This window comes from Monodelphis domestica, chromosome 7 (genome assembly GCF_027887165.1).
Source record: "Monodelphis domestica isolate mMonDom1 chromosome 7, mMonDom1.pri, whole genome shotgun sequence".
Classification (NCBI taxonomy): domain Eukaryota; kingdom Metazoa; phylum Chordata; class Mammalia; order Didelphimorphia; family Didelphidae; genus Monodelphis; species Monodelphis domestica.
This window is the reverse complement of record NC_077233.1, coordinates 278,658,540-278,677,907: the sequence shown is the minus strand read 5'-3', so window position 1 is coordinate 278,677,907 and position 19,368 is coordinate 278,658,540. Positions and strand designations below refer to the sequence as shown.

Here is a 19,368-nt window from a genome sequence, read left to right as displayed (position 1 = left end):
ATTTAAATCGATCTCTGACATTATTACAGACTTCGCTGGGACTTGAAGAGATAGTGCCATTTGCTAATGGGGGAGCACTTGGAGAACTGGGCCTTTGAACTCAGGATAGAAAACTTTTCCTCTTTTCTCATGTCCGTTTCTTCATCTTTTATTATTTACAGTAGGCAACAGTGGACCAACTTGTTGGAGTTGGGAAGCTCGAGCTCTTTTGCTGACTATAAATGTAATTAATGATCCTGTGCCTGTCTTAAAATGGTGACAATCCTAGAAAAAAATCACTATGCGAATGCTTTATGGTGCCTTTTATGTTACATGAATTTATCAATTCTCCCTACTAAATTATAAATTGCTTAAAAGCAGGAACTGAAACTTATTCAACTCTTCTCTCATAGTAGGCATTAAATTCTAAATCAATAAATGTCTAAATAAACCTAAATCACAAATGACTGAGACAGTGTGCCCAGCAGGACCAGGCTTGGAACTGGGCCAGAGCCAGAATCCTCTAGAAGCCAAAAGCCCTTCGCATAACATAATCACGTGAACCATGTCATAGTAGAGGGTCCTCCTGCCTGTGTCCAATTGTATAGGAGGGTCTTTGAACAAAATCAAGTGCCACGGCCACAGGGCAACAAGAATTATGAATGGTGGAGCATCCATGCAGACACACAAGCCTGTCAAACAGTCATAACTCCACAGACAAGCAGGGCTCAGGGGATACTGTTTTTCTTCAGACTTGAGCAGTTTTCTTCCCACTGAAGCAGAGAAGCACAAAGGAAGGGCACAGTGAGTAAATAACTGGTAGCAAATTGTGAACTGCTCTATGCAAAACTACCCAGGTTCTCATTCACTGTGCAGCTCCTTCACACAAACTCGTGGTTTGCTGCTGTATATGTCACTTCAGTCCAAATAAAAAGAATTGAAAGTTTAAAAAAATAGGTAAACGGCTCAGTTTTCTGGGGGTAGATTAGTAACTTCCCTTTTCTTCATATTCTGGTCTTGTGTGTTAATAAAAACCAAAGTCAAAGGTTTGATTTTCCATTTATGCCAAGTAACTTCCTGGATGCATTCTATTCCGTCCCCAAGACCATACCTTAAACTTCAGTCAACCCTTTCAAAAAAACATGCTGCTACCGTTAACCAGAAAGTTCTACTGAGGCTAGAGAATTTACCCAGTGTGTCCCACTGTCAATCCTGCGAAAACTTGAGTCAATACGATTTCTGAGTTAAAAGGACGGACTCTTTTTTAATATTACTAACTCAAATGCACCTAATATATACTCAAAAGAATGTAAACCCTGTTGGGGCAGCATATTATCAGTCCGGAGTGATGATTGACAGAGCTCTTGGGGATACATAGATAAATAGCGCTTTCTAAATCCTCACGAAAGCCTGAGAGACCTAGTTTGAGAGAACCGTCTACTTGAAAGCCCACCAGCAGCTATCAGCGGTACTACGCTCTTTTATCCATTTCCATATTCATTTTAATTTCCTTATTTTCGTAAGTTTTAAAATGACCTTTTACTAAGGAAAACATAATGGACTTCATTTCTTGACTAATTTTTATCAAGTATCAGGATTTTCAGCCTGTTATTTTCAGTCACTTAAACCCCCATAGCTTAGCCCTTACGGCTCTTCTTCCTCGGAACCAATACACAGTATTGATTCTACGATGGGAGATAAGGATTTTTTAAAAATTTACAGTCTTAAAATTCAGCTCCACTTTCTCACCTCCTGTTCATTTTTCAAACCTTTCTCTAGGGGACGATTCAACAGAAGTTGCCATCTCTAAGGTCACAGATGATCTCCTAATTGTTAGATCTAACAGCCTCTTCTTAGTCCTAATTCTTCCTGACTTCATTAACTGACATTGCTGATCACCACCTTCTAGATGCTCTCCTTTGGGGTTTTGTGACACCATTTGATCCCGGTTCTCTTTCTACTTGTCAGATCCTCCCAGGTCTTCTTTATCATTCATATGCCACTCCTAATGTGTGAGTATACCCTCAGGACTCTGACCTTCTGCTGAAGAGCAATCAGGGCTAGGAAATGGCGGTTAAGTGACTTGCCCAGGGTCACACAACTGGGAAGTGTCTGCGACCAGATTTGAACTCAGGACCTCCCATCTCTAGGCCTGGCTCCCCAGCTGCCCCCCAGGGCTCTGTCCTGGGCCCTCTCCTATGCTCTCTCTGTATACTCTGAGTGGTCTCAGAAGCTCCCTAGGATATTCCTGTAGATGATACTAGCAGCTCTCTCTCTAGCCCACGAGCCACAGTTGCACATTTTCAGTTGCCTCTGCTTCATGTCATCAGCAGAGAGCAGAGAGAGTCGGGATTAGCATCAGACCCACCCCTGAGACTCGCTGCCTTGGGGGACCTTGGCAAAGCGCCATCACTGCTGGGCCCCAGTTTCCTCACCTATGTAAGGAGGGGGTTGGGTTAGATACTTCTGAGGTCCTTTCCACCTCCACTCGAAACGGGATTTTACGTGGAGTTGTGGTCAGTCATCCCAGATTGCTCATCCTCTCCCTCCTCTTTCACCATCCTTATTCAGGAGCCACGTTTTGTCAATTCCTCCTTCTCAGCATCTCCCCATCTATCCTATTCGTTCCATTCATGCCACTCAACCACCTTAATCCAGATCTTTGCCCTCTCTCACCCAAGTGGTTTTCTCTATCCACGCTCTCTACAGCCCATCTGCGTATAGACGCAAAAGGCTGAAAAGGCATCAGTAACCCTCGTGCCCATAGGGTAAAATAGACCCTCCCACACAACTTGTCATTTAAGCCCTTTACCGTCTGGTTCTAGCTTAGCTTTCTAGGCCAGCGGCACATTAGTGCTTCCCCAATACGCTCTGAATGAGCTCTGGCCAAAACTGGCTTCCCCGCTGATGCCTACACATATACTGTAGCTCCCGCCTCTGGACTTTACAGAGGTTGGGGGCCCTGTCCACAGAAGGCTCTTCCTTATTTCCTCTCAGAACTCCTTCGAGGCTCTGGTCAAGCGCCACCTCCTTACCGCTTTCAAAATTCCCTTCCTCATTCCCCTACTTGTTAGTTCCCCCTTTCCCTATCGCCAGCCACCAATATTTTTGTATGTCTCAACTTCACAGAAAGAATCCTTTGTACAGACACATGCCTATCTCATACATATTGTCCGTGAGTATTAACCATCTCAATAGACTGTAAGCTCTAGGAAGGCAGGGCCTATTTACTTTTATAATAGACTTAAAGTTCAAAATGCTATCATCATATTTAGATGCCACCGAGTGAACGACAGCCCTTTAAATAAAAATTAACTTAATCCTGTCCCTGTTTTGGAATCCTGCTATCTTAACCAGGTAAGGGAATCTGGGTGAAAAATAAATATGTACCCCATTACTTCGCTCTCATTTACATTCAACATATAGTGCAAATCCTCTTATTCAGTATTTCAGTCCCTTTAATTCTCTCTCTTGACCGAAATCCTTCCTCTATTTCCACTAAAGGTTGTTCAAAAGCCCCAGGAGAGGCTTTTGGTATTGCTATTCTGGTAAAATAAGACATTTAAAAACACCTAAAAAGGGAAAAAATATTAAAGTCCTTCAAAGTTACTTTCCTGCTATTGGCATTAGTAACTTCTCCCCTAATAAACAGTTGACCTAGCCAGAGAAAACCACAACTTAACATGTGTCAGATCTTTGTGTAACTTTACAGTTTTTACCAATCGGCTACAAATACAAACTGGAAACATGCAAAACAACAAATATTTACTAGGTTAACTCAGCAAATCTGGCTCTCAGGGCATTTCCACCGTCATCCAAACAGGGCTTTGCTTTTAGAAAGCACAATGACGACTATTGTCTTCGGCTTTTTCATGGTATATGGGTGGGTCCTTGATAAAGGTGAGCTTCTCCATATTAACAGAAATCGACCTTTGTGAACTCTATTTCCTTGTAAGTGCCTGACTTCAAGTTCTTTTCTTTAAAAATATGTCTGTGCACAATGCAGTGAGTTTAGTTGGGGACATGCACAGGTCATTCAGCATGCATGCTTGGCTGTTCCCACAGGTGCCACTAGATCCCTTGAACAGAACACATTCTGCCCACGCACGAGGAGCTGGCTCTACCAGGAGCCCGCTGTTCCTCAGGGTCAACAAGGTAAACATGGCTGACTACCTGTGCAATGGCAAGGAGTGGGACAAAATGTAAGGGAGGAACTCGCCAGGGAAGGTACAAAGAAACTTTACTTGGCTTTCCATGTAGAGTCTGGAGTGGGAGAGATGATCAATTAAAAGGAGTAATAATAAAATAAGGAAAAAGATTATAGCTTGATATGGAAGTATGAGCAGTGCATGCAGAGTGTGGTGCTCCCTCAAGGGAGTCCCGTTGGTTGGTTGGAGTGAGTGATTTACCTACATGACAGGGAACCTGGAATCTGGTTCGTTTCAGTTATCCCATGAGACCTGCTCAATTACGGACTGTCAGGGGAAAAAGCAAAAATAAAACAACAAGAAGCACATAAATGCTACATGTCACAGTGTTCATAACGAGCCACCCTCCACCCATCTGCCCCATGAAAAGCACGGACACTTTTTAAATAACTACCCTGGGCTAACACGGAAATAATCCAAGTACTCAGCACAACGGTGAAGAGTGGCTTTGTTTTCCTACTTAGACAAGGGGAAGAGGTGTACGCTGTGCCCACAACCCAGGCTTTCTCCAAAAAGTCATCAATACTAACATGGAGACACAGGGACGATACAAGGCAGAAGTAGTGATGACAGGAGGCAAAACAATATTAGACAGCACATAAGCTTAGATGACACTAGTTTTAGAAGTAGAAAGCGGAACTTCTTATCAGTTCTACTTCTTGGTTCTGGCCTCAAAGATAATTCAATTTATGAGAAAGAAACATTAAAATCCATGTAGCGAATATACTCAATATGTAATAAGTAACTGCAACGGACATAAACTCTATGGAATGAAATACAGTTCACTTCTGGAGATGAATGACTAGTTCCATTCTGGCTGCCTCCTCCTGCCCTTGTAGTTGAATTCTTATGTATTATTGGGGTCTTTAAAATCGAACTCACCTTTGACCTGATATTCCTTAATTGACGGCTAACACTGGATCTGTCTTTCTTCAGAAAGTCAGGATTGCTTTTTGATTTCATGATATCTGAAAAAAGCCAAACAGGCCCATTAAATTAGCCTTTTCTTTCTCTAAGTCTTTACCGATAACTATTAAAAATTGCAAGATATTTCTCAGCATACTGATTATATGTGAAGCTAAGGGAAATAAGCAGTGAAGAGTTAGGGGGCTTAATGATGCTGAATTCCATTTCCATGACCATCTTTAGTAAGACTTAAGAATGCTACTTAGAAATTAACTCTTCTTTATTCCCCTACAACAACCCTTGGAGGTAAATGGTCTTAGTATTTTATCTCAGTTTTGCAGATGGAGAAACTGAGGCTGAGAGGTTAGTAATTAAGTAGTGTGAACATGGCCATAAACTTGGCAAGTGGCAGATCCAGAACCTAAACCCATATCTTTTGACACAGTAATTCTGTCTTAGGGACGATGCCCCAAAAGTGTTATTGAAAACTAAACAGAAATTGTTCTTGTCTTTCCTCATGTCTGTAAGTGCTAAAAAAAATGCTTGTTGGCTGACTGACCGAAATGCCATTCTCCTTTGCAGAAAAGACAAAAAAATATTTTTATTATTATATTCAATTACTATGGCTGCCCTCTTCACATCAGTCTTTTAAAACAAATCCCCCTTTTTTTTCCTTGATGGAATTGTTTCCCATTGCTTCTTTGGAATTTCATTCTTTAGCATCTTCCATCCTTCCTGGACTGACTTCCTTTAAAGCATTTTAGTCCTTGGGATCATACCTATCTTTCTTCTGACCCATTTGAAATTATTTCCCCCAAATTTAGAGAGTATATATTAAGCTATGCCTGGATTTCCTCTCCTCTATAACAAAATCTAGGTTTGAACGGTCACTCCTCTCAGAGTTCCCCTCATTTCCACCCGAGCAATCAGTTCTCTCCCAGCTATGAGAACCATATCCAGAATAGAATTTCTCCTTATTGATTTTCTACCTTTTGAAGGAAAAATTATCTTTAAGGCATGTTAAGATGTTACCAGTGGTTCTGTTTTTAGTTGACAGAAAGCTCCAGCAGAGGTCTAGGTAATTGAATGCCGCCCATCATTAATACTGTGCTTTCTTCCTAGGCTTGTGGTTTGCTTCCCAAACTCCTTGTATATACAGTACAATGATGTTATACTCTAAGGCAGGGGTCCCCAAACTATGGCCTGCGGGCCATATGGGCTCCCTGAGGCCATGTATCTGGCCCCCACCGCACTTCCGGAAGGGGCCCCTCTTTCATTGGTGGTCGGTGAGAGGAGCACAGTATGTGGAGGCAGCGCAAAGTGCAGCATCGCTCATGTACAGCACTACTTCCGGTGACATCATCCTTTGTGTGTTGCCTTGTTCTGAGAGTAACTGAAGGAGAACGAGGTGCCATGCAAAAGATTATGTGGCTGCACATTGGAAGACGTCAGCATGGTGAGCAGGGATCTGAGGGAGGGGATTCCATACTGTATATACTGCTGCCCTGTATAGTGGTGGTGGTGATGGGTCTGTGCAAGGAATGATAGGCCCATCCCAGCCAGTGCTGCAGCCTCCGCTATCCCAGACAGTGTATACATATTTGTTCATAGTTTTGTGTTTTTTTTTAATAGTCCAGTCCTCCAATGGTCTGGGGGACCCGTGAACAGGCCCCTCTGTAAAAAGTTTGGGGACCCCTGCTCTAAGATTTTACAAACTATTTTATATTCTGTTGCTCTTGGCAAACAGATTAGTTCTGAACTGATGCAGTTTTAGGACTGCTTTTGTTAAAACTTTTGTATAGAACTGATTTTTCCATAGCAATAAGGCATTTGAATAGGTTAGAGCCATTCTCATTGGACATACTATTTCCTCATATACTTTTTAGTTTTGTATTAATATTTTCTCTCAAATGTTCATGGTTTGATGATATACAGACTGCTTGATTCAAGGACTAACACCCACATTGTGTGTATAAATGTAATCAATTTCATTTTCTATAATGTTATTTGTCTCTTATCAGGTCCTTGGCTTCCCAATCTATTTCTGTTGAATTCTCTGTATGTTAGACCATAGCTGTGTGTGCTGTTCACTACTAATCTTGCTAGGTTTTTTTAGAAAATACAGTAAAACTTCATTCTATGCCACTAGTATGTTCCAAGACCCTTTGAGTAAGTTGAAAATCACACATGATAGCCAAGTGAAATAAGCATTTTTTATGCAAACATACCCAGGCACTTTACGACTTTTCTTAGACTTATCCGAGCTACCAACATCACTGTTCTTGTACTTTGGGGGCCATTATTAATAACTAAATGGCATTAATGGCACAAAGAGAAGCCCTACTCCGAAGGGGACGTGACAAGTGAGAACTCTGGACAAAGACTGATGTGGGTGCTCATGTTTGGTGAAAAAGAATAGAAATGACTCGCACTAATGCTTCTTGGAGCGAGGACGAATGTGACTGCTGTGAGCCTATATGCTGCGCACAGATTTACACGTAAATAAAACTTTTATTCATTTCACACATTTTTTTGCCTTTCTATTTTTCAGTTCCCAGTTGTGTATACCTGAATTTGCATGAGTTGAGTTTGTGTAAAATGAGGTCCTCCTACTTTAGAGTACTTCTGTTAAACCTTACGACACCAAGAGCCGTGAGATTGCTCTTCCTGGCATTACTCTGGCGCTCCTGTCTTTGCCACAGATTCCGATAGATATTCTCTATGCTAAATGAAATATGTAATGATACCATGGACATAAGCTCCAGCTTCCACAAAGCGAGGAGATAATGTGATCTGTCATGTGTTAATGAGGGCACAAGAACAAAGAAATCAAGGAAAGCTAAAGGAAACTGACCGTATCCTGACACGGTGGTATTTTCAGGAGATTTTTCACCCAGTGCTTCTGTGGCTGCCTTTAGCTGCTCTTTCAACCTGCTAATATCACAGTCTGCCTTGGCCTTCACAATACTCAACTCCGTGTAGATATCTTTGTACTTATCACTAGCATATTTCTTGTCCTGGAAAAAAGGAAAACACATTTCTAGGTTAACAGGAAAATCAACATATCTCCAGTACAAGAGATGAGTCAGGATTATTGTCAACACATTCAGGATCTTGGACCCAGGCTGGGTGCTCTGTGAGTAGACATTGGACACAAATCTAAAAGGGAAAAGGATAAGCAGGCATTGAAAGGTGCATCATTCACGGAATTGCACCTTTGTGGAAGATCTACCTTTCTTCTGGTACCATCTCTAATGGACTTGTGGACATCAGAGAAAGGACCAGCAGAATCCCTAGTGATTAGTGACTTAAAAAACGAACCAACCTATAAGAACCTCCAATTAAAGTTGTTGTTTTTTTAATCCTCACCTTCCATCTTAGAATCAATACTGTGTAGTGGTTCCAAGGCAGAAGAGTGGTAAGGGCTAGGTAGTGGAGGCTAAGTGACTTGCCCAGGGTCACACAGCTAGGAAATGTGTCAAAGTTGAATACAAGTCTTTGGGTTTGGCTCTCAATCCACTGAAAGCAACCTAGCTATTCCCGAATTAAAGTGTTAAGCTAGACGATTCATTCCCCGTTCTATAAAGGTTATTTTCCTGTTAGGAAAGCAGCTAGACATTCGACCTCTAATGAATAAAGTAACCGATCTTGTTTTCAGAGGCAGAAAGTAAAATAGAAATCCTTCACTCAGTAGAGAGCGTTGGACTACAGGTGCAGATTGAGGCACACGTCAAACATGGCCAATACGATTGGTTTTACTAAACTAATACTTTATTGTTACATAGGAGCGCTTCAATGGGGAGGTGGGCCAGGAGTGGGATGTGACAGTGACTGTTAAAAGAAAACGCCAATATAATCTTTTAAAACAAACAAACAAAAAAATGTGTCTGAATAGCCCATGAAACCATTGGCATTTCCTTCATTTCGCTCCTGAAATGCCCTGGCCAAATGACTACACGGCACAGTGGAGATTCCCTTCATTGGACAGGGTCGTATTCCACGCTAACTCGAGATTTTGTTTGAAAACTGAAAAGCGGATCCCAAGACACGTCGGGGATCACAATGCTGCTGGTCAACGAGCTAAGGGAGGTCACTGCAGCGGCTCCAGCATCTTTCCCTTCACCTTCTGTTTATTCAATTTCTGTTAACCACGTAGTTATTCCGACATTACCCTCAGTGCTGTCTGTAGCTCATCCTTGAGAGAGCTGATTTCCTGTTTCAGGTACTGTATTTCTGACTCCTTGACCCGCAATAAGACCTATAATGGAAAGGAAACTAAACGTGATTGCTCAGAACCAAACATGTCAGAGCTATAAATGTAAGTCTGTGTGTGTGTGTGTGTGTGTGTGGAGTAAATATGTAGCCAGTAGAACAAAGTGTTTCACTCACTTTCTATCTTAGTATCAACTCCTAGACAGAAGAGTGGCAAGAGGTAAGAAATCAGAGTAAAGTGACTTGCCCAGGGTCACACAGCTAGAACTGTCTGAGGCCAGATTTGAACCTGGGACCGCCTGACTCCAAGCTCTATCCACTACTACCTAACTCTTTTAAGGTTTCTTAATCTGCCATCTTCAAAAAGATCCTTTACATTTCAATCACCAGCTGTAGTTTGCCCTTTCACAGTTTTTAAAGCATAGAACTCATTTATAAATGGTGTGTAAAGATGGTTTTCTCAAATGGTCCGGTGAGAGAGGCAGTACAAGAATGTTGACCCCTGATTTCAGAGGCAGAAGCTGACGCTCAGAGATGTCAGGACCGTACAGTGAGTGTCAAAGCCAGGACTGAAACCCAGGTCTCTTCAAACGCCATCTGGTTGTGGTAGCTCTTGCCACTCGAGCACAATGACCTATTCTACACTGAAAGCCCCGCTCTGAATTTAGACAAACCTCACTAGATCCTTATGCAGGGGATCTCCTTGGGGGTTCTGAACGACTGTAGCTATCAAGGGCATCCTAAATTGGGTGATTAGTTTGCAGAACCAGGATCTGCAGTTAATGGCAAAGAGAGAGGTGAACAGCAAGTCCAACCGCTCGATCCTAGTCCAAATTGTTTATACTTTGAACTCTCCGCGGAATGTCTGTTCCAGTCTCCCCAGCTTGGCCAAATCCTCCTTTTCTTGAGGACCTCGCTTCCATTGCCACTTCTTTTCCCCTAAAGTCACCTCTGACCTCTCCCTAGGAATCATTTCTTCTTGCTCTGAACTCCAAGAGCATGTCATGTCTCTGTAATCGAGTTGTCAGCTAATAACACACTGCTGCCTTTTGGCACTTCTCTTCCTAGGGTGAGCTGTTGCTGACTTTTTTTAATGCTACTTAATTTTTGAATGTGTTGTGTAAGCCTTGTCTTCCCAGGTAGTTTGGAGAAGGCAAGGAACAAGTCTGATATGTTTGTGCCCCTCCTTCTGCGTTTATCGATTTGTCCGCAATTTACCGACTTGACTTTGACAAGTACCTCTAATTCATAAGCATCCTTGCCCTGTGTGAGAGGCGAACCGGCAGCCTCTCCACCACCCTCCCCAGTCAGTAGCGTTCGTAATCGAGTGATCTCCGCAGCCAGGCGGTTATTTAACTCCTGAAAGAAGAAAAAGAGGATCAGCAAAGCCCGTAGCAGGTGAAGAAGTAAACTCTAGTGTTCCCCCTCAATGACCCAATTACCAGAATCAATTTAGGCTGCAAAGGAAAATGAAATCAAGTTTCCCAATCTTGTACCACTCTATCCTGTTAGTTCTAACTTCTCCCTAACCAAATACTGTTTTCTCTCTGCTATTCCCTAAAATGATGGTGTCCAAGGTATGAGCTGTATGGTATAGCCCTGAGAGGCGTGAGTGGGAAGACTGTTGCAACTCACCCTCCCCTGTAACAGCCATTTGTAGGTTGACTGTAGGCCAACCACGCATCCCTTATTTCCCCATTACTTCCTCACTCCCACCGCCCCTAGCAATGGTGACTCCTATCTTCACCGACCACAGCAGCTGCAAAGATGCCATTTGGAAAATTTCCTCTTCTCTGGCATATTCACCCACTGTCTCCCTATCGCCCTGTAGCTAGTGCTTTGGGGCAGTGACTGGTGAGGAATAATTTTAATCAGAGCATTTAAAAAGGCTTTAAAAAAGATTTTTTGGTCTAAGTTTTATTATGTATATGTGTGCATATATGTATATACACACATTATATAAATGCTTGAATGAGAAGGCTTGATGCTCAAAAAAGTTGAGATTATTACCCTACCCAGACTGGGCACCATTGGGTGCATTCTCCCTTCGTGTCTTCCTACTTTGCTCTGGCACCTGGACTGCCTAACTGCTCACATGGCTTAGATAAGAGTAACTAATTTATTCCTTCTGGTGAGATAGATAACCATCAGGCTTTCCTACTGTCTGCCACAGCCTCCCAAGTTCCTCTAGTCCTTGCCATGCCCTCCTGACTGCTGGAATTGCCATCTGACCAAAGGTCTGACCTTTTCAAGACCCTTGGACTGTGCTGCCTCAGTGTAGAGCCCCAGGGATTTCGGGGCCTTTTTATCCATCTTAAGCTAGTCTTTATGTTCTTTCCCCCAGCCAGATTATTCTTAGAGATCCTATAGAGCAGGGAATATACTATTTTCCTATTTTTAAATTAATTTTTTAAAAATTACCAATTTCATGTAATAAATTTCCAAATAAGTTTTCTTAAGTTATATGATCAGTTTTGTCTCCCTTCCTTCCCCCCTTCTAGAGCTAGGAAGCAATTTGATCTGGGTTATACATGTATTATCCCATAAAATATATTTCCATGTTGCTCATTTTTTAAGTGAATAATCATGTAAAACCAAAACCCTCAACATAAACTCAAATAAACAAGTGAAAAATCCTATGTTTTCATCTGCATTCCTACTCCCACAGTTCTTTCTCTGGAAGTGGATAGCATTCTTTGTCCTAAGTCCCTCAGAATTGTCCTGGATCATTGGGCTGCTATTTTTCTATTTTTAAAAAAATATAATTACCCCCCAGCCCTTCACATATAGTACTTGGCACACAGTAAGCACTTAACAAAAGCTTTCTCATTCATTAATTCTGATTCTGAGCCTCCATCCATGTTGCATTCCTTGCCTATAACATTCTCTTCTAAACTCCAAAACCTAGAGCTTTGCGACAAAATTGTGTCTGATTTGCCCTGGGGTAGCCCTGACCTATGCTGCATTCTTGGTACCTCTCAGCCATGGGAGGCAATATGTTAGAACTGTTTCATGTGTCTGCATGTGCAGCATCAGTCTTTCAGAGCCAGAGTCTAGTTCCCTAGTCCACCTTTCAACCTCTCTAAAGATGTTCCTATCATTTCACCCAGGGAGTCTTTTGAGTTCGGAAGGCACAGGGGCTGGCTCATACAATGTGTAACGGTGCTCTGGACCCAGCAGGTCCCCAATAAATATTTATTTAGCCTTGTAGAGTTTGAAAACAAAAAAGGAAATAATGGTGTTCGATCCTGAACTCATTTTCTAATTCTCTCATTCGGGAGCAACTGTTCAAAGAAAATGGGGATGAAAAGAGAAGGACGGGGGCAGTGCACCAAATGTCAAAGAATCCAAGCTGGACTAATGGGGAGAGGAGGAGTCTGAGGAATAGGAGCAGAAGGAAATGCCACTGTGGGGAAGCTTTTAGCCATGGTTTTGCAGTGACCACTTCTTGCCTGCTCTCCTCTCCATGGAGAACTTTTGAATTTCTTACCTGATTGTGTGCGTTGAGCTCCTGGTTTTCTCTCTGGCACTGGCGAAGGGCCTGCCTCTCCGCCTCCAAAGCCTGAGCCAAGTGAGCATTTTCCAAGCATTTTTGAGAGTACTGTTCTGAAAGGACTTCCAGTTCCCGCTGGACTGATTGCAGCTCTTCCCTGAAAATAAACAATGATAAAAGCTGACATTTATAAAAGGTTTACAGAATGCTTCATGAACAATATCTCATTTGACCCTCACAAGCACTCTGGGAGGCCAGTGCTACAGTTATTATTGCCCCCATTTTACAAAAGAGGAAACAGGCTTAGAAAGGTTAATCACATAGTCCCAGAGCTAACAAATGTTTGAGATCGGGCCCATACCGAGGTCTGTCCTGCTTCTAAAGAAGCCCAATACCAACGACAAATGCCCGGCAGCACACCATGCTACCTAGGATTGTTTCATCTCATGTAAGGTCTTCCAAATATTTCAGAATTAAAAGTACTCCCCTCTTTAGACCCAATCGGTGCATAATGGAGGCCTTGGATTCTCTATCTTTGGAGGGCAGAGAGCTGCTAATCTTTACATGTCTCACTGAATAGGATGAATGTTCAACAAATGTTAGACAACCACCAACCCCTGTGATTCCACTATGGTGAAGAAGGCCTGGGCCCAGACGAAAAGGAGGCAGCTGTTCCATCCCCATCCTTGTGCTTACTGGAGCCTTCTCAGTTTCTTTAAGATTTAAATGCCTAGCAAGTGGCTTATGCCAAAAGGAAACCCAGGTGGCACTGAAGTAAAAAGCAGTTGTGGGGCCTGGAATGAGGCCAAGGCTGAATTTGGGTGGCAGTCAGTGAAATAAATTAATCTGCCACCAGTATTGTGATGTTGCAAAAGCCATCTGATCATAAGCAAACTAGCAAACGTCCATGTTCAGAAAGCAAAAGGCTTTGACACAGAAAACATGCCAGTAAGCATGTTATCTAACAAGGTTTCATTATGCCCTTCGTCTTACTTTTTGCCGATGTCCCAGAGTAATAAAGGCAAAGGCAGAAAAGAAAACAATGGGTCATCCAGGAGACTTTTTCTCGAGGGCCCTGGGTACCATTTCTTTAGTGGAAAAATCTCGAATAAAGCTGAATATTCTCATTTGACATATACACCCCTCATATGAAGATTTTCCCTTTGAGAAAAGAGAATTACTGGATATAGACCAGGGCTCTTGTAGTGCTAACTAGGTCATGTTTACCAGCGGCGTGGAAACACTTGCCACTGAGGTGGCCCTACAACAGAAAGTCTCTCCTTCTCTGTCTGTCTGTCCGTCTCATCTTTCAGGGCTTTCATCTCCTCTGAATGCACACCCACATTCCTAAACAACAAAGCACAACGCCCAACGTACAGGTACTGTCTCCTCAGAGCCTCAATATCTGAATTGACACTGCTGATCTGGGAGCGATGGGTTTTCTCCAGCTCCCGCTCCATTTCTTCCCGATGAGCGTTCTTCATGGCCTCAATTGCTGTCAAGATTGAAAAGAAGCTTAGTCATTGGAAGGGAGTGGGTCGCTGTTCTTTTTTCAAGCTGGTCTGGAGAAGGGTGGCGTTTTTCGTTTGCTTTATCTTTTCAGATTAAACAAGCAACCTTCCTGAGTAACTTATTTTCTCCCAGTTAGTTCATGTGGCAAATAGTAATAAAATGTTGCAAGAGATTTTAAAAAATGATTGAATTTTCTATGAGTCAGCAAGCAGCCTGGATCGACAAATTGTAGATCATAGGCTAGCCTGGCTTCAAATGGCAAAAGGCAGTGCTCTTCAGCTTTACGAAGAAGTGAGAGACGATCACACCCCTGCTTTGTAGGGGGAGGAATGGAGAAAAGGTTTTTTCCTACACACATGGGGGGATGCTGTTTTCTTTCTTTCTTCCTTTCTTTTAAAGTTGGAGGAGAATGGGGCTAATAAGATAATTGTTGGATTCAAACACTGGTTTCTAAACAATGGGATTTTTTATAAGTGGCTTTTAGGATTGGTGTATTTTCCTCCTTAGGACAAAAATGGTACGTCTCCTTTGGAACTAGTCCTTAATTTCAGGCATGACTAATACTGTGCTTCAAAGGAAGGGTAAAACAAAATAAATTTGGTGGTGCTGGCCTGGGACAAAGCATTTCTGAACTTAGAAAAAGATGGGGTATCTCACGAAACAAGAGTTCTACCCATCTTTTGTCACGGACATTTTGGTGAGTCCTCTTTTGGGGGCCACTTCCCTGTGACCAGTTTTGTACAGGTCTTTTCTTTAGGGTTTCACATTCTTGCGTCTGTTCAATTACTGTAAAGTTTAAAGGCATACCATATGGCCTAAGCCAAATGGGTAATAGCCAAAAGGGTACGGAGCCAAGAGCAGATGCAGAGCCAGGAATGAGGCTGAGTGAGGGTCACTGGAGGCTGAAGGATAAAAGCCACCTGTTGGAGGGCAGCCCAGCGAAGGAAAGCCTCCCGCTAAGACATGGCTGTGTTGTTGGAAGGAAGTCTAAGCCTCATGTCTCTGCTACCTCACAGCCGCACCAGTCCTGGACACTGGAAAGTCTCCAAGGTCTCCAGCACTTTTTCCAAGGAAAACTTGAATAGGAACTAACTGAAAATCCCAAGCTCTGAAATGGCATTAGAACTTAGTGATACCGTATCCAGTCTTAACCAGATCTCAGCAAGGGAAAGGGAAGATCCAAGGTACAGCAGGACTACCTGATATAGTAGCAGCTGTTTCCTCTGCCAACAGGCGGTCTTTTTCTTCTCGCAGTTTCTCCAGTTCCCGCTGGTGCTGCCTTTGTAGATCTTCTATCTTCTTCTGATGTGTCTCTTCCATAGCAGCAAACCCTCGTTCACATGTTGCCTACAAAATGCAAAAGGGACTTTGTGCTTCTATTTTTCCCCTCCTTCAGATCTAAGTCAGGGTGCCAGTCTATAAAGCAAGCAATATCTTCAAGCCAGCCCTCTTGCAGCAGACTCACATCATTCACCAAAATCATGTCCAGTGGCAGAGTACTACTGAAGATGCAGTGATTGAGAGCACATGCATAAATTGGCTGCAGGAAGGAATTAGGTAGAAGAGCTAGACTGGGCAAAGGAGAGCTGTAGAGGCTCTTTTGATTGTAACACATGCTAAGGGGAGCTTTTCACCGGTCAGAAATTTGAGGAAGGGCTAGCTAGGTGGCAAAGTGGAGAGTGGCCTCAGACATTTCCTGGCTGTGTAACCCTGGGTAAGTCCCTTAACCCTGATTGCTTAGTCCTTGCCTTTCTGTCTTAAGAGTTATTGCCAGGACAGGAAGTATTATGGGCTAAAAAAAAATTTTTTTTTAAGCTTTTTCAGTTTTTAAAAAAGTCTTATTTCTGGGCAATTTTTTAAAAACCTCATCACTATCAGGTGCAAAGCTCGTGTGTTTTCTCTTTAAAATAGGTTGTAGAGTGGTTAAGAGTTGGGAATAGAGGGCAAAAAACTCAAAACTGAGAAACTTTTTAGGGTGATAAACCCACTCCTGATGATGACCACAAAGAAGGGGTAAGGAAGTTGGCAGATAAATTAAGAAAGTTGATTATATGAGGTTTGGGTTTTAAAGTGAAATCTCAAGGGTTTCTGGTGCAAGAAATGGAAAGCATAATTTGTAAAGTGTGTTTAATACTTAAAAAAAAAACCCCAAAACCAAAAACCTCAGTCCAGACTCTATTGCTCAGTCTCATTATTTAATGGAAAACACATTGGACTAGAGTCTTGGATTCTGCTCTCAACTTTGCCCCAAACTACTTGTGCTGACCTTGGGTTCAACCATCCTGAGCTTTGGTTTCCTCTTATGGAAAATAAAGAAATTAGACCAGATGATTTCTCAAGTATCTTCCAACTTGAATTTTATGTTTTATGTCCTTTCAAACTCCAGTTTGATACCACATTTCAAACTTTCAAGTAATTTTAAGAGATTACTAGTAATGGAACTTAAATTGCTGACAGAAGTCGTTACTGGCATTCTGTATCTACATTCAATATAAATAAGGTCTTAGTGCCATTTCAGGCTCAGGAAGGCAAACTGGCACTAGTCTGGGTCATGATATTGAACCTGATGACTTTTTAATAGATGAAAATTCAATTGGGTGTGGTTCAGTATTTTCAAACTGTGAAGGACACAAGTCTTCACCAGGAAAGTGTACATACAACAGCCCCATACATTTCAGGATGGAAATTTCTGCTTGGCCCATTTATGGGGTGCCAAAAACGGATGGGTATCAGCTCAATTCTGAAGGTAATACTGGGGAAAAAATTGACTGTTTCAATGAACTGACACATTTTCCTTTCTAGATCCTGAATGATCTTTCAGTTACCAGGTTTCTGTTAGGATAGACGGTAACTCTTTTAAAAAAAGGAAGAACTGACAAGCAAAAATTTACATGGTAGTTTAGACTGCACACTGCTACTTGCTGTACTGTAGATTTGAGGTCATCTATCCAGTGGAAAACTAAAAAATATTCTTGGATAGTTTTATTTTGGTCCCTAAAGTGACAGTCAAACTTGATACGGGTGCAGCAGGCCTTTTTAGGGATAGTCAGATTAACTGTCAAACTCTTGAGTAAATTCTAGAATCCACTTTAGCGTTTCCTCTTGTGTCATGTCCTTTTCTGTACACTTCTTATTGGGCACCATAAAAGTGGAATTTCCTACTTTTTGTAAATTCTACTTGAGATTTTGCTGCTTCTTTGCACTTCTTTCCCTTTTCAGAAGATGGCCTAGTCATTTCATTCAAAGATTTCTGTAATTGCAATGATCATTCTGAATCAAAGAAGGGCTTGAGGAAAGAGGCATGATCATAAATAAGGACCTCAGAAAAGGGTCTTCTGGAACCTTCCCAGAAGGAACAGACATATTTCCCCAGTGCACAAGCCACCTCTCAACATGATTACTCAATGGAACAACAGACTTAACTAAGCTCTCGAGCATATACTTTGTCTTTCGATTCTAAGTATGTCAAAGAGCTTTATAAAAAGGATCTGGACAAGCCAGACACAGAGTTATGATGACAAAACACAACTTAAGGCCAAAATAAATTTCCCAATGCTAAGCCCTCAAAGAGATTTTTTTAAACAGGCATATCTCAGTCATGAAGACCCTTGGCCAGTTTGAAGTCACCATTATGTATGTAAATAGTATCTGGGTCTGATACTTTGGTTACTTTTTCATCCTGAAACATTTTTCCTTTCTGATTTCTTGCTAACCAGTAGTGTGATGTTGCACGGTATTAGGCCCTGTATATGTATTCATGAATATGTACATGTGTACATATACACACATGTGTATATCTAGATAAATATCACAATTAACCTTCACAGGAAGGCAAGGCATATTGAGCTCAATGCAGACTCTCTTAGGTCCCGTGAAGAGGAAACTTAACTCATACAGGACGTAAACAAGGAATACTATTTTTCTGACCTCTGCAGAAGTTTAGATGTACAAAAAGCAAAAAGCTTTAAGGTCACTGAGTGATTTTAAAAGACTCCAATGATGTAGTTCCTCGGTTGCACTGAATATCATAGAGCTGCTCCAAATGTAATCAGAGGAATGATTGTAAATACTCCCTGGATCACTGTCCATGAGTATTTTCTCAATCCCGTGCAATCTTCTCCATTTCTCAGCCTCAATACAGCTATACTTGTGTTTGCATGGAGCAGGGTTGCACTTCCGGTCAATCTTCCTTACAAGTGCATTCTCAGAGCAGGAGTGATGAAAACAGATCCAATCTGGATCCTGGCTACAGAGTCTAGCAGGAGAGACTGTCAGTGTCTGCCAGGAGCAAAAAAGACTCCTGGGTATTCTACTAAGAATGCAGTTGGAACATAAGGATGCTGTTGTGCCATAAAGGAAGAGGACGGGTCTTGAAAGCTTTCATACTGAAAGCGCCACGTTCTGGGGAGGTGGGATGTGGCTCACTTGGGGACTATGTTCCTAGGAAATTGGAATTCTGTGGCCTCTAGAGAAAAGGAAGCAAAAGGGAAAGATTTCAGATCAATGTTTTGATGACTTCAGGGAAGGTCATTATCTAAGTTATTTGGGCTGGTCAGCGTATCTGGTTAGAACACAGCAGAGGCTGATTCCCTTTTAAAATAGAAAGAATGAGTTGTTTTGTGGCTACAAGTTGAACTCTAAACCCTGAGCAGCCACTTGCAATTTATGTTCCCTGCTAAGTGGAGGAACTGGGTGGGAGAATGTGGATGGTTTGGCATAAGCCACCACCACTACAGGCATAAGTCAAAGGACATAACGACTATGTGCTATTATCACCTTTGTATACAAAGGATGGTGCATTGACTTAAGTCATCACCGTGAAAAAGGAGAGGAAAAGGTTATTTTTCAAAGTTGATAGAAAAAGGAAATAGGTCACTTAAACCCATGTGTGGCAAGAAAAAACATTCTCTCATGAAGGAAACCTCTAGTCCAACCAAGCATGGAATTAAGCTACTACCAACTGTACACTGTTTGCCTTGCAAAAATTCTTATTTCAGAGGAAAACCCCATAAAATTCACTTGGAAAACAGATCTTTGAATTACCCTTCAGCATAGGTA

At 42.0% G+C, this 19,368-nt stretch overlaps 1 protein-coding gene across 5 annotated transcripts in view; it reads right to left on the bottom strand.

Annotated features, from left to right (window-relative positions):
* The window catches only part of LOC100009785 (centrosomal protein of 290 kDa), a 65,603-nt gene that overhangs the window by 10,100 nt on the left and 36,135 nt on the right, over positions 1 to 19,368 (bottom strand). For 3 of the 5 annotated variants that reach the window (XM_056804470.1, XM_056804467.1, XM_007498368.3), the window contains 7 exons: positions 15,510 to 15,657; positions 14,176 to 14,293; positions 12,796 to 12,955; positions 10,545 to 10,664; positions 9,265 to 9,351; positions 7,948 to 8,110; positions 5,070 to 5,155 (listed from right to left, as the gene is read on the bottom strand). In XM_056804470.1, the coding sequence (XP_056660448.1) occupies positions 5,070 to 5,155; positions 7,948 to 8,110; positions 9,265 to 9,351; positions 10,545 to 10,664; positions 12,796 to 12,955; positions 14,176 to 14,293; positions 15,510 to 15,657 (882 nt within the window). Of the gene's footprint in view, positions 1 to 4,388; positions 4,455 to 5,069; positions 5,156 to 7,947; positions 8,111 to 9,264; positions 9,352 to 10,544; positions 10,665 to 12,795; positions 12,956 to 14,175; positions 14,294 to 15,509; positions 15,658 to 19,368 lie in introns of all 5 variants that reach the window. The other 2 variants (XM_056804469.1, XM_056804468.1) reach the window with 2 other exon arrangements.